The 13,963-nt window shown below is 56.3% G+C and overlaps 1 protein-coding gene across 1 annotated transcript in view; it reads right to left on the bottom strand.

Annotated features, from left to right (window-relative positions):
- Nucleotides 1-820: 820 nt before the first annotated feature.
- LOC137439162 (complement C3) overlaps nt 821-13,963 on the bottom strand; it is a 421,636-nt gene continuing 408,493 nt past the window's right edge. The window contains exons 41-42 of the mRNA XM_068134902.2: nt 1,725-1,860; nt 821-1,243 (exon numbers count right to left, since the gene is read on the bottom strand). Of these exons, the coding sequence (XP_067991003.2) occupies nt 1,099-1,243; nt 1,725-1,860 (281 nt within the window). The 3' untranslated portion in view covers nt 821-1,098. The remainder of the gene's footprint in view (nt 1,244-1,724; nt 1,861-13,963) is intronic.

Here is a 13,963-nt window from a genome sequence, read left to right as displayed (position 1 = left end):
GACACCACATTGTACAAACTTTCCCCACTGAGTTAAAGACAGAAGACAGTTCTAAACCACCTGTCGGGGGATCTTCCTAAGACCCCCACTGTGTAAACAACAAAGAGGTTTCTTACGTTTGGCGCTTCATCAGTTAACTCAACATCCTCCACCTTACATCTCCTGAAGCTCCTCTTGATGATGTAAACACTCAGGTGTGGTCGGTAATTCCCCATCGTGTATCGATAAAACAATATCGATTAATCAGGACCACAAGATGCACTTTCTCAACTCGACCAACTGTCAATCCGAATCTTATGGTTAAACTGCCAAAATCAAGGCTCTCTGCTCACCTTCACTCCTTCATTTCTCTTTTCTCCCGCCTCTGGAACAAACTCCCTCACTCTCTTCAATCCCACTCCTCCCTCCAGGTCTTTAAAACAGCTGTTCACCACCATCTCTTATCTTCCCCCATCGAAAACCTTGATCTTTTCTACCCCCGCTAATTTCACCCCAAATCCACTTTTTTGAAATACCAACTTCTGTCCAGGAAGTCCTTGGTGTCCTTGTGTTTTATACTTCCCCCCCCCCCTCCCCTTCCCACGCCTCCTGCCCCCAAGCCCTCTCCCTTCCACACATCTCCCTGCTCTCAAATGTTGTGTTTGTGTGCTTCCCCTTCTCTCCCCATCTTGTTTTCCGCTCCCTCTTTTTGGGTATTTTGTTTGTCTGGTTGATTTGTTTGTGAAGTAAATGTTAGCTCTTTCACGAGCCTCGATTCAGTATACAAAAAAAAAAAAAAAAAATGCAGACTGAAACAACAAAATGTGAAAAAGTGTGTGAATACTTTGTGAAGGCTCTTTAATACGGTCTCCCAACACCACAGTGAATCTGCGACACCAGAAAAATGTGAAAGATCAGACGTAATGTTGAAACATCTGTAATATATATTGTAGGATATGGAACATTTGGAACTTTATATTCATTGAACTGTTTGATAATGCACAAACACTTACTCTGAATTGTCTAGTTTATTAAAAATGAAAAAAAGAAAGAATTGCTAGTGGGAAATTTATCATTAGTTACTGAAATTGAATGCTCATTTGATCACCCAGGCAGGCCTCATGTTCTGCAACCATGGGCCTGAAAGTCTACACTGAAGGTCTCAAGATCCTGACAAAATTTTTTGTGTGCGTCGCTTTGTGTGCAATATCCCGCAGAGGGCCACAACTCCAGCCAGCTTTGACCACTCAGTAGGTACTGCATCCTGCACATCCGAGGGAAAATAATGAGAACGTGACACCAAGAGGGTATTGTTATGACAAAATATGTGATATGTGTTCCAGTAATGAAGTAGAAAACTAAAACAAATGGTGACGACTTCTTGAAATGTCATAACTATCCCCACCCTTGTGGAATAGGTTGGGGAACGTTTTTTGGCCCAAGTCTTTCACGAACCGGCTGGCTCAGCCTGACGTTCAACTGAAGGTGATTTGGGCAGGAATTTGTCATTTGTTCAGGATGCGAGCAATAACTCGCCTACACTTCCTGAAAGACACCGTGGGAACTGGAACGTCCACCAACAACCAGTGCTGGTGGACAGGTCCTCCCGCTTGACGTCCTTCCGACGCACGCATGAATACCTTGCCCTGCTTTTGAAAATGTAAAGTCCAAAACGTTTATTTGTAATGTTTCTTAAATTGCATCGTGATGTCATTACTGTCAAAACTTTTCTCATCAAGCCTCACCTGTTCTGTTCATCATTTATGTTTCCGTCTTGACCCATCACAAGGTAGAACTTTTTAACTTGCGGATTTGTTTTCCAGCAGTATTCTGGGACTATTAACTTGCGAATTACACCCGCTTCTGCCGTCTGGTCTTTGGCTGCCAACCAGGGTGGGGCGCATGGCAATGGACACAAACAAATGGAGGAAGTTGATTAGGGGAAGGGAGAGATGAGACGTATCAAAGGAAATATGCATGTTACTACATTTCACATTCATGACATGGATATACGGCTTACTGATATACGGCTGATATATACGGGCTCTTTAAGACCTTCCTGCACTGTTCATGGCCTAATATGCATGTTACTACATTGCACATTAATGACATGGATGTATCGGCGCTTCAAGACCTTCCTGCGCTGTTCATGGCCTAATATGCATGTTACTGAAGGAACTGCGCTCCAACGCGAGTCGAAAGAATTGCGACCAAAGACGGAATTCGTCCGAGTTGCTTTATTGAAACAAAACAGCTCAGGTATTCTGACAAGCCCGTTTTTCGGGCAACAATATATATACACATTTATGTCGGGAAGTTTGCCCGGCAAAAGCTATACCGGGCATGCCCGGGTATCAAGGGCGAGCCTTGGAAAGGCGAGTCTGGACCTGCCCGGGCGTGTTTGGCTGCGGCCTGGCAAGTCGAGGCTGGGCGTGCCCGGGCGCTCTGGGCGAGCACTGGAAAGGCGATAGCGGGCATGCCCGGACGCTCTGGGCGAGCCCTGGAAAGGCGATAGCGGGCATGCCCGGACGCTCTGGGCGTGCCCTGGAAAGGCAATAGCGGGCATGCCCGGACGCTCCGGGCGAGCCCTGGAAAGGCGATAGCGGGCATGCCCGGACGCTCTGGGCGAGCCCTGGAAAGGCGAGAGCGGGCATGCCCGGGAAAGGCGATAGCGGGCGTGCCCGGGAGGTTCGGGCGTGCCCGGGAACAGTGAGTCCGGGCATGCCCGGGAGAGGCGCGTCTGGCCGTGTTCTGGCCGGTGCAAGGCGATTATGTACATCCAGCGGTAACTGCTACACACGCCCCTCCAGAATCGACCTGCACCGGCAGGGTCAATTTAAGGGGGGTCCGGATGACCCGGCCGAAGCGACCCCTGGAGGGTCGTGGGGAGGGGTCTGACGTGGTGGTGGGTGGTCGAGCGGGGGGAACTGTGGACAGGGGGCGGCCTCGCCGCGGAGGAAGGGCCAACCGTGGTGGTCGGTCGACGTCCATGTGCGCCGGTTTGAGGCGGTCCACAGAAATCCGGTCCGGCCGGCCGCCGAAGTCGACGATGAAAGACTTGTCGCCCCGTCGCAGGACCCGGAAGGGCCCGTCGTACGGCGGCCGGAGTGGCCCCCGGTGCGCGTCATGACGCACAAAGACGTACTCCGCTGTGCGAAGCGCCGGGGGGACGTAGGACTGGGGGCCACCGTGGCGGGACGTCGGCACGGGGGCAAATCGTCGGGCGGCCTCCTGGAGGTCCGAGCGCTGGCAAGCGGCGGACCAGGGACTGGTAGCGTCAGGCATGAATTCGCCCAGGACGCGGAGTGGCTGGCCGTAGACGAGCTCGGCGGCGGACGCCTGGAGGTCTTCCTTGGGGGCCGTGCGAAGGCCCAAAAGGACCCACGGCAGCCGGTCGGCCCAACCGTCGTCCTGAAGGCCGGCCATGAGTGCGGCCTTCATGGAGCGGTGAAACCGCTCGCACAACCCATTGGCTTGGGGGTGGTAGGCCGTGGTGCGGTGCAGCGTGACCCCCAACGAACGGGCGACCGCGCCCCAAAGCTCAGACGTGAACTGTGGGCCGCGGTCGGACGAGATGTCCGCTGGTGCGCCGAAGCGCGCGACCCAGGTGGCGATGAACGCCTGCGCCACGTCGGCGGTGGTGGTGGAGGTGAGGGGCACGGCCTCCGGCCACCTGGTGGTCCTGTCCACCATGGTGAGCAGGTGGGTGAACCCCCGCGAGGGGGGCAGGGGACCCACCAGGTCCACGTGGACGTGGTCGAAACACCGTTCAGGCACGGCGAAAGGTGCCAGCGGGGCCTGGGTGTGGCGGTGGACCTTGGCTCGCTGGCAGGCCGTGCAGGCGTTGGCCCAGTCGCGGATGTTTCGTCGAAGGCCGTGCCAGACGAAACGTGCCGACACCAGCTTCTGAGAAGCTTTCCGGCCCGGGTGAGAAAGGCCGTGGATGGAGGCGAAGATGCGGCACTGCCAGGAAACGGGCACGATGGGACGAGGCTGGCCCTGGGAGACGTCGCAGAGCAGGACGGTGCCCGCGAAGGGGATGTCGGCCAGGCGGAGGCCCGTGTCCGCCACGCGGAGTGCCTGCACCGAGGCGTCGGTGGTCTGGTCGGCCGCCATGAGCGTGAAGTCCACGCCGAGGTGGACCGCGTTCGCGCTGGCCCGCGAAAGGCAGTCGGCCACGGCGTTGTCTTTGCCGGCGACGTGCTGGATGTCCGTGGTGAACTCCGACACGGCGGAGAGGTGGCGCTGCTGGCGGGCCGACCACGGCTCCGTGACCTTAGCCATTGCGTAGACCAACGGCTTGTGGTCGACGAAAGCCGTGAACGGGCGGCCCTCCAGGAGGTGTCGGAAATGGCGAACGGCCAGGAATAGCCCGAGCAGCTCGCGGTCGAACGTGCTGTAGTTTAACTCATTCGGCCGGAGTTGCCGGCTGAAAAAAGCGAGTGGCTGCCAAACCCCGTCCACCCATTGCTCATGGACGGCGCCCACCGCGTAGTTGGAGGCGTCCGTAGTGAGGGCGATGGGCGCGTTGAGCACCGGGTGAGCCAGCAGCGTTGCGTCGGCGAGGGTCCGTTTGGCACTGGCGAAGGCCGCGTCCATGGCCGCGGACCAAACAATGTCATGCTTGGCCGGCTTGCCCCGGAGGGCCTCGTAAAGGGGCCGCATGAGCTGAGCAGCGCGGGGCACGAATCGGTGATAAAAATTCACCATGCCGAGGAACTCTTGGAGGGCCTTGATGGAACGGGGACGCGGGAACGTGGTGATGGCCTCGACCTTGGTCGGCAGCGGCACGGCCCCGGTCTTGGTGATGCGGTGGCCCAAAAAGTCAACGGTCGTCGCGCCGAAGTGGCATTTGACCGGGTTGACAATTAAGCCATGCTCGCTGAGGCGACCGAACAGTGTTCGGAGGTGGAGGAGGTGCTCGGCGCGGGACGTGCTGGCGACGAGGATGTCGTCCAGATAGACGAAAAGAAACGGCAGGTCGCGCAGCACGCCGTCCATCAAGCGCTGGAACGCCTGGGCCGCGTTCTTGAGGCCAAACGGCATCCGCAAAAATTCGAACAGGCAGAACGGCGTGATGACGGCCGTCTTCGGGACGTCGGCCGCCCGGACAGGTACCTGGTGGTAGCCCCGTATCAGGTCAATTTTCGAAAAGATGACCCGTCCCGCCAAACGGGCGGAAAAGTCCTGAATATGCGGGATCGGGTACCTGTCGGGGGTGGTAGCGTCATTGAGACGGCGGTAGTCGCCACACGGGCGCCATCCACCCCCCGGCTTTGGCACGATGTGCAGTGGCGAGGCCCACGCGCTATCGGAGCGCCGCACGATGCCGAGGTGCTCCAACGCGTCGAATTCGGCCTTTGCCACGGCGAGCTTGGCTGGGTCGAGGCGGCGGGCCCTGGCGTAGACCGGCGGGCCCGTAGTGGGTATGTGGTGCTCGATCCCGTGCCGCACCGCGACGGCCGAAAACGTCGGCCGCGTGAGGGCCGGGAATTCCACGAGCAGGCGAGCGAACTCGTTCGTTGCCGGGAGGGCGCACGCCAGTTCGGTCGGCGCGGAGCTGCTCATTGTGCACGCCAGGGAGCTGAAGGTCTCGGCGTGGACAAGGCGACGTCGTTTGACGTCGACCAGCAGCCCGTGCGCGCAGAGGAAGTCGGCGCCCAGCAAAGCCACGGGGACGCTGGCGGTAACAAAAGTCCATTGAAAGCGCTGGCTGCCGAAGCAGAGGGTGACGACGCGTGGGCCGAAAGTGCGTATGGCCGAGCCATTAGCAGCGACCAAAGAGGGGCCGCAAACTGCGTCCAGCCTGTCCTGCTCGGAGGCAGGTATGACGCTCAGTTGGGCGCCGGTGTCGCACAGGAAACGCCGTCCAGACGCTTTGTCCCGAATAAACAGCAAGTTGCCCGAGTGGCCGGCGCTCATGGCTGGGAATGAACGCCGGCCCGGCCGTTTCCCGACCTGCCGAAAGTGCACGGGGGCCGGCACGTCCGAGCCTTGTGTCCGAACCTGGCGTGGTAATAACACCACGCCCGGTCAGGTGGAGGCCCCGGCCGTCGTGTCGGAAGCGGGCGGTGCGGCGTGGCGGCCGCCAGTTGCACCGGCAGTTCGGCCTCCAACCGCGCAGGGCGCTCGGGCGTCGCCTCGGACGGCGGCGGGCTCCAGGTAACCGTGCCGATGTGCTGGCCCGCCGAGGAGATCTTATCGGCTTCCCTGGCGAGGGCGCGGGAATCCGTGATCAACGTGCCAGCCAGGGCGAGGCGTACCGGGTTAGGCAGCTGACGGAGGAACAGCTCCCGGAACAGGAATGCCGGAGAGTGCTCGCCGAGCAACGAGAGCATATAGTCCATGCGCTCGGACGGGCGCGTGTCGCCGAGCTCGGGCAGGTCAAGCAGGCGCCGTGCACGTGCTGCCGGTGAGAGGGCGAAAGCGCCGAGGAGGAGCGTCTTCAGCGCGTCGTATTTGTCAGCAGCCGGCGGGTGCTGGAGGAGGCTCAAGGCGCGGGCCGCGGTGGCGGAACCGAGCGCCGCCACAACATGGTGGAAGCGGGTGTCGTCCGCGGTGATGCCTCGCAGGGCGAACTGGGAGTCCGCCTGGGCGAACCAAACAGCCGCGTGAGTCTCCCAGAAGGTAGGCAGTTTAAGCGTCACTGCCGTATCCATGTCGGTAGGTCACCAATGAAGGAACTGCGCTCCAACGCGAGTCGAAAGAATTGACGCGACCAAAGACGGAATTCGTCCGAGTTGCTTTATTGAAACAAAACAGCTCAGGTATTCTGACAAGCCCGTTTTTCGGGCAACAATATATATACACATTTATGTCGGGAAGTTTGCCCGGCAAAAGCTATACCGGGCATGCCCGGGTATCAAGGGCGAGCCTTGGAAAGGCGAGTCTGGACCTGCCCGGGCGTGTTTGGCTGCGGCCTGGCAAGTCGAGGCTGGGCGTGCCCGGGCGCTCTGGGCGAGCACTGGAAAGGCGATAGCGGGCATGCCCGGACGCTCTGGGCGAGCCCTGGAAAGGCGATAGCGGGCATGCCCGGACGCTCTGGGCGTGCCCTGGAAAGGCGATAGCGGGCATGCCCGGCCGCTCTGGGCGAGCCCTGGAAAGGCGATAGCGGGCATGCCCGGACGCTCTGGGCGAGCCCTGGAAAGGCGAGAGCGGGCATGCCCGGGAAAGGCGATAGCGGGCGTGCCCGGGAGGTTCGGGCGTGCCCGGGAACAGTGAGTCCGGGCATGCCCGGGAGAGGCGCGTCTGGCCGTGTTCTGGCCGGTGCAAGGCGATTATGTACATCCAGCGGTAACCGCTACATTACTACATTTCACATTCATGACATGGATGTACGGGTGCTTGAAGACCTTCCTGCGCTGCTCATGGCCTAATATGCATGTTACTACATTTCACATTCATGACATGGATGTACAGGCGCTTTAAGACCTTCCTGCGCTGTTCATGGCCTAATATGCATGTTACTACATTTCACATTCATGACAGGGATGTACGGGCTCTTTAAGACCTTCCTGCGCTGTTCATGGCCTAATATGCATGTTACTACATTTCATATTCATGACATGGATGTATCGGCGCTTTAAGACCTTCCTGCGCTGTTCATGGCCTAATATGCATGTTACTACATTTCACATTCATGACATGGATGTATGGGCGCTTTAAGACCTTCCTGTGCTGTTCATGGCCTAATATGCATGTTACTACATTTCACATTCATGACATGATGTGCTGGCGCTTTAAGACCTTCCTGTGCTGTTCATGACCTAGTATGTATGTTACTACATTTCACATTCATGACATGGATGTACGGGCGCTTTAAGACCTTCCTGTGCTGTTCATGACCTAATATGCATGTTACTACATTTCACATTCATGACATGGATGTACGGGCGCTTTAAGACCTTCCTGTGCTGTTCATGGCCTAATATGCATGTTACTACATTTCACATTCATGACATGGATGTACGGGTGCTTTAAGACCTTCCTGTGCTGTTCATGACCTAATATGCATGTTACTACATTTCACATTCATGACATGGATGTACGGGCTCTTTAAGACCTTCCTGTGCTGTTCATGACCTAATATGCATGTTACTACATTTCACATTCATGACATGGATGTACGGGCTCTTTAAGACCTTCCTGCGCTGTTCATGACCTAATATGCATGTTACTACATTTCACATTCATGACATGGATGTACGGGCGCTTTAAGACCTTCCTGTGCTGTACATGACCTAATATGCATGTTACTACATTTCACATTCATGACATGGATGTACGGGCGCTTTAAGACCTTCCTGTGCTGTTCATGACCTAATATGCATGTTACAACATTTCACATTCATGATATGGATGTATGGGCGCTTTAAGACCTTCCTGTGCTGTTCATGACCTAATATGCATGTTACTACATTTCACATTCATGACAGGGATGTACGGGCGCTTTAAGACCTTCCTGTGCTGTTCATGGCCTAATATGCATGTTACTGTAGGAGCTATGAGCGCGGCCTTCATGGAGCGGTGGAATCGCTCGCACAACCCGTTGGCTTGGGGGTGGTAGGCCGTAGTACGGTGGAGCTTGACCCCCAGGTTGCGGGCGACCGCGCCCCACAGCTCGGAGGTGAACTGCGGTCCGCGGTCCGACGAGATGTCCGCCGGTGCGCCGAAGCGGGCGACCCAGGTGGCGATGAAAGCCTGCGCCACGTCGGCGGTGGTGGTGGAGACGAGGGGAACGGCCTCCGGCCACCTGGTGGTCCTGTCCACCATGGTGAGCAGGTGTGTGAAACCCCGTGATGGGGGGTGGGGGCCCACCAGGTCCACGTTGACGTGGTCGAAACGTCGTTCGGGCATGGTGAAAGGTGCCAGCGGGGCCTGGGTGTGTCGGTGGACCTTGGCCTGTTGGCAGGCTGTGCAGGTGCTGGTCCAATCGCGGACGTCCCGTCGAAGGCCGTGCCAGACGAATCGCGCCGACACCAGCTTCTGGGAAGCTTTCCGGCCCGGGTGGGAAAGGCCGTGGAGGGAGGCGAAGATGCGGCGTTGCCAGGTAACGGGCACGATGGGGCGAGGCTGGCCTTGGGAGACGTCGCAGAGCAGGACAGTGTCCGTGAAGGGGATGTCGGCCAGGCGGAGGCCCGTGTCCGCCGCCCGGAGGGCTTGCACCGTGGTGTCGGTGGTTTGGTCCGCCGCCATAAGCGCGAAGTCCACGCCGAGGTGGACCGCGTTCGCGCTGGTCCGAGAAAGACAGTCGGCCACGGCGTTGTCTTTGCCGGCGACGTGCCGGATGTCCGTGGTAAACTCCGACACGGCGGAGAGGTGGCGCTGTTGGCGGGCCGACCACGGCTCCGTGACCTTGGCCATTGCGTAAACCAACGGCTTGTGGTCGACGAATGCCGTGAAGGGTCGGCCCTCCAGGAGGTGGCGGAAATGGCGAACGGCCAGGTGTAGACCGAGGAGCTCACGGTCAAACGTGCTATATTTGAGCTCGTTCGGCCGGAGTTGCCGGCTGAAAAAAGCAAGTGGCTGCCAAACCCCGTTCACCCATTGCTCATATACGGCGCCCACCGCGTAGTCGGAGGCATCCGTGGTGAGGGCGATGGGAGCGTTGAGCACCGGGTGAGCGAGCAGTGTTGCGTCGGCGAGGGCCCGCTTTGAGCTTTTAAAGGCCGCGTCCATTGCTGCGGACCAGACGACGTCGTGCTTGGCCGGCTTGCCCCGGAGGGCTTCGTAGAGGGGCCGCATGAGTTGAGCAGCGCGGGGCACGAAGTGGTGATACAAATTCACCATTCCCAGGAATTCCTGCAGGGCCTTTATGGAGCGGGGACGCGGAAACGTGGTGATGGCCTCGACCTTGGTTGGCAGCGGCACGGCCCCGTTCTTGATGTGGTGGCCCAAAAAATCAACGGCCGTCGTGCCGAAGTGGCATTTGGCCGGGTTGACGATGAGGCAGTGCTCGCTGAGGCGCCCGAACAGTGTTCGGAGGTGGAGGAGGTGCTCGGCCCGGGACGTGCTGGTGACGAGGATGTCGTCCAGGTAAACGAAGAGGAACGGCAGGTCGCGCAGCACGCCGTCCATCAGGCGCTGGAACGCCAGAGCCGCGTTCTTGAGGCCAAACGGCAATCGCAGGAATTCGAATAGGCCGAACGGTGTGATGACGGCCGTTTTTGGGACGTCGGCCACCCTGACAGGTACCTGGTGATATCCCCGTATTAAATCGATCTTTGAAAAAATGACTCGTCCTGCCAAATGGACGGAGAAGTCTTGGATGTGTGGGATCGGATACCTGTCGGGGGTGGTAGCGTCGTTAAGGCGGCGGTAGTCGCCACATGGGCGCCAGCCGCCCCCTGGTTTTGGGACGATGTGTAGTGGCGAAGCCCACGCGCTATCGGAGCGCCGCACGATGCCGAGGTGTTCCAAAGCATCAAACTCGGCTTTGGCCACGGCGAGCTTGGCTGGGTTGAGGCGGCGGGCTCTGGCGTAGACCGGCGGGCCCGTGGTTGGTATGTGGTGCTCGATCCCATGTCGTACTGCGACGGCCGAAAACGTTGGCCGCGTGAGGGCCGGGAACTCTGTGAGCAGGCGAGCAAACTCGTTCACCGCCGGTAGGGCGCATGCCAGCTCGGTCGGAGCGGAGCTGCTCAATGTGCATGCCAGGGAGCTGAAGGTCTCGGCGTTGATGAGGCGACGCCGTTGGACGTCCACCAGCAGTCCGTGTGCGCAGAGGAAGTCGGCGCCTAGCAGAGCCATGGGCACGCTTGCGGTTACAAAAGTCCAATTAAAGCATTGGCCGCCGAAGCAGAGGGTGACGTTGCGTGGGCCGAAGGTGCGGATGGCCGATCCGTTGGCCGCAACCAAGGAGGGGCCGCAAACCGCGGACTGCCTGTCCTGATCGGAGGCAGGTATGACGCTCAGTTGGGCGCCGGTGTCACACAGGAAGCGCCGTCCGGACGCTTTGTCCGTGATGAAAAGTAAGTTGCCCGTGTGGCCGGCGCTCATGGCTGGTAATGAACGCCGCCCCGGCCGTTTCCCGGCTTGCCGAAGGTGCACGGGGGTCGGCATGTCCGGGCCTTCTGTCCGAACCTGGCATGATAATAACACCACGCCTGGTCAGGTGGAGGCTCCGGTCGTCGTGCTGGAGGTGGTCGGCGCGGCGTAGTGGCCGCCAATTGCGTCGGCAGTTCGGTCGTCGACCGTGCCGGGTGCTCGGGCGCCATGGGCGTTGCTTCGGACGGCAGTGGGCTCCAGGTCGCTGCTCCAATGCGTTGACCTGCTGCGGAGATCTTGTCGGCTTCCCTGGCGAGGGCGCGGGGATCCGTGATCGTCGTACTTGCCAGGGCGAGGCGTACCGGGCTAGGCAGCTGACGGAGGAACAGCTCCCGGAACAGGAATGCCGGAGAGTGCTCGCCGAGCAGCGAAAGCATGTAGTCCATTCGCTCGGACGGGTGCGTGTCGCCGAGCTCGGGCAGGTCGAGCAGGCGCCGTGCGCGTTCCGCTGATGAGAGGGCGAAAGCGTCGAGGAGGAGCTTTTTAATCGCGTCGTATTTGTCAGCGGCTGGTGGGCTCTCGAGGAGGCTCAGGGCACGGGCCGCGGTGGCTGAGCCGAGTGCTGCTACCACATGGTGGAAGCGGGTGTCGTCGGCTGTGATGCCTTGCAGGGCGAACAGGGAGTCCGCCTGGGTGAACCAAACCGCCGCGTGAGCCTCCCAGAAGGTAGGCAGTTTGAGGGCAACTGCCGTGTCCATGTCGGGTCACCAATGTAGGAGCTATGCTCCAACGTAAATCGAAAGAATGGACGCGACAAAAAGCTGGAATTCGTCCGAGTTTCTTTATTGTGGCAAATCAACTCGGGTACTCCGAAAAGCCCGTTTATCGGGCAGCAATATATATACATATTATCCCGGAGCGTTTGCCCGGGAAAGGCGAGAGGGGGCGTGCCCGGGCGTCCTGGACGAGGCCTGGCAAGTCGAGAGCGGGCATGCCCGGGCGTCCCGGACGAGGCCTGGCAAGTCGAGAGCGGGCATGCCCGGGCGTCCTGGGCGAGCCCGGCATGGTGATCGCTCCGCGTCCTCGGTCGGTGCAAGGCGATTGTGTATACCCAGCGGTAGCCGCTACATTACTACATTTCACATTCATGACATGGATGTATGGGCGCTTTAAGACCTTCCTGTGCTGTTCATGGTCTTACTCGGATTATCTCGGCGAAGAACACACCTCCTGGTTTACCATGGTTTACTGGTTCTCCCAGTTGTATTCGGATAGCGATTTGTTATTTGGACATTGTACGAGCACACATGACCCTCTCTCAAGGGTATCGTGCAGATCTCTGAGGACTTCAAAGCTTTGTCTTTTTATTTTTTGGACAAAATCTCCAATAGATTTTTCTTTTGAATTCTTATTTCTTGGTTCTCTCAATTTTGGTGGTTAGAGAATTCGAATCTTGACTTGTCATGATCGAGAAATGATTTCAGTCTAGATAGAGGTTCCTGTACTCACAAGGGTTAAATAGGTTTCATAGTTACTGGGGTTTCACATTGTAAATCAATCGCTGAACAGCTGAATGAAGGAGTAAATCAATCACTGAACAGCTGAATGAAGGATTAAATCAATCGCTGAACAGCTGAATGAAGGAGTATATCAATCGCTGAACAGCTGAATGAAGGAGTAAATCAATCGCCGAACAGCTGAATGAAGGATTAAATCAATCGCTGAACAGCTGAATGAAGGAGTAAATCAATCGCTGAACAGCTGAATGATGGAGTAAATCAAACGCTGAACAGCTGAATGAAGGAGTAAATCAATCGCTGAACAGCTGAATGAAGGATTAAATCAATCGCTGAACAGCTGAATGAAGGAGTAAATCAATCACTGAACAGCTGAATGAAGGAGTAAATCAATCACTGAACAGCTGAATGAAGGATTAAATCAATCGCTGAACAGCTGAATGAAGGATTAAATCAATCGCTGAACAGCTGGATGATGGAGTAAATCAATCGCTGAACAGCTGAATGAAGGATTAAATCAATCGCTGAACAGCTGAATGAAGGATTAAATCAATCGCTGAACAGCTGAATGAAGGAGTAAATCAATCACTGAACAGCTGAATGAAGGAGTAAATCAATCACTGAACAGCTGAATGAATGAGTACATCAATCACTGAACAGTTGAATGATGGAGTAAATCAATCACTGAACAGCTGAATGAAGGAGTAAATCAATCACTGAACAGCTGAATGAAGGAGTAAATCAATCGCTGAACAGCTGAATGATGGAGTAAATCAATCGCTGAACAGCTGAATGAAGGAGTAAATCAATCACTGAACAGTTGAATGATGGAGTAAATCAATCGCTGAACAGCTGAATGATGGAGTAAATCAATCGCTGAACAGCTGAATGAAGGATTAAATCAATCGCTGAACAGCTGAATGATGGAGTAAATCAATCGCTGAACAGCTGAATGAAGGATTAAATCAACCACTGAACAGCTGAATGATGGAGTAAATCAATCACTGAACAGCTGAATGAAGGAGTAAATCAATCACTGAACAGCTGAATGAAGGAGTAAATCAATCACTGAACAGCTGAATGAAGGAGTAAATCAATCACTGAACAGCTGAATGAAGGAGTAAATCAATCACTGAACAGCTGAATGAAGGAGTAAATCAATCACTGAACAGCTGAATGAAGGAGTAAATCAATCACTGAACAGCTGAATGAAGGAGTAAATCAATCGCTGAACAGCTGAATGAAGGAGTAAATCAATCACTGAACAGCTGAATGAAGGAGTAAATCAATCACTGAACAGCTGAATGAAGGAGTAAATCAATCACTGAACAGCTGAATGAAGGAGTAAATCAATCACTGAACAGCTGAATGAAGGAGTAAATCAATCACTGAACAGCTGAATGAAGGAGTAAATCAATCACTGAACAGCTGAATGAAGGAGTAAATCAATCACTGAACAGCTGAATGAAGGAGTAAATCAA

The sequence above is a fragment of the Myxine glutinosa genome, chromosome 13, assembly GCF_964187855.1.
Source record: "Myxine glutinosa chromosome 13, kmMyxGlut1.1, whole genome shotgun sequence".
NCBI classification, from domain to species: Eukaryota; Metazoa; Chordata; class Myxini; order Myxiniformes; family Myxinidae; genus Myxine; species Myxine glutinosa.
Note: the sequence above shows the minus strand (reverse complement) of the source record. Positions and strands in the feature narration are given on the sequence as shown.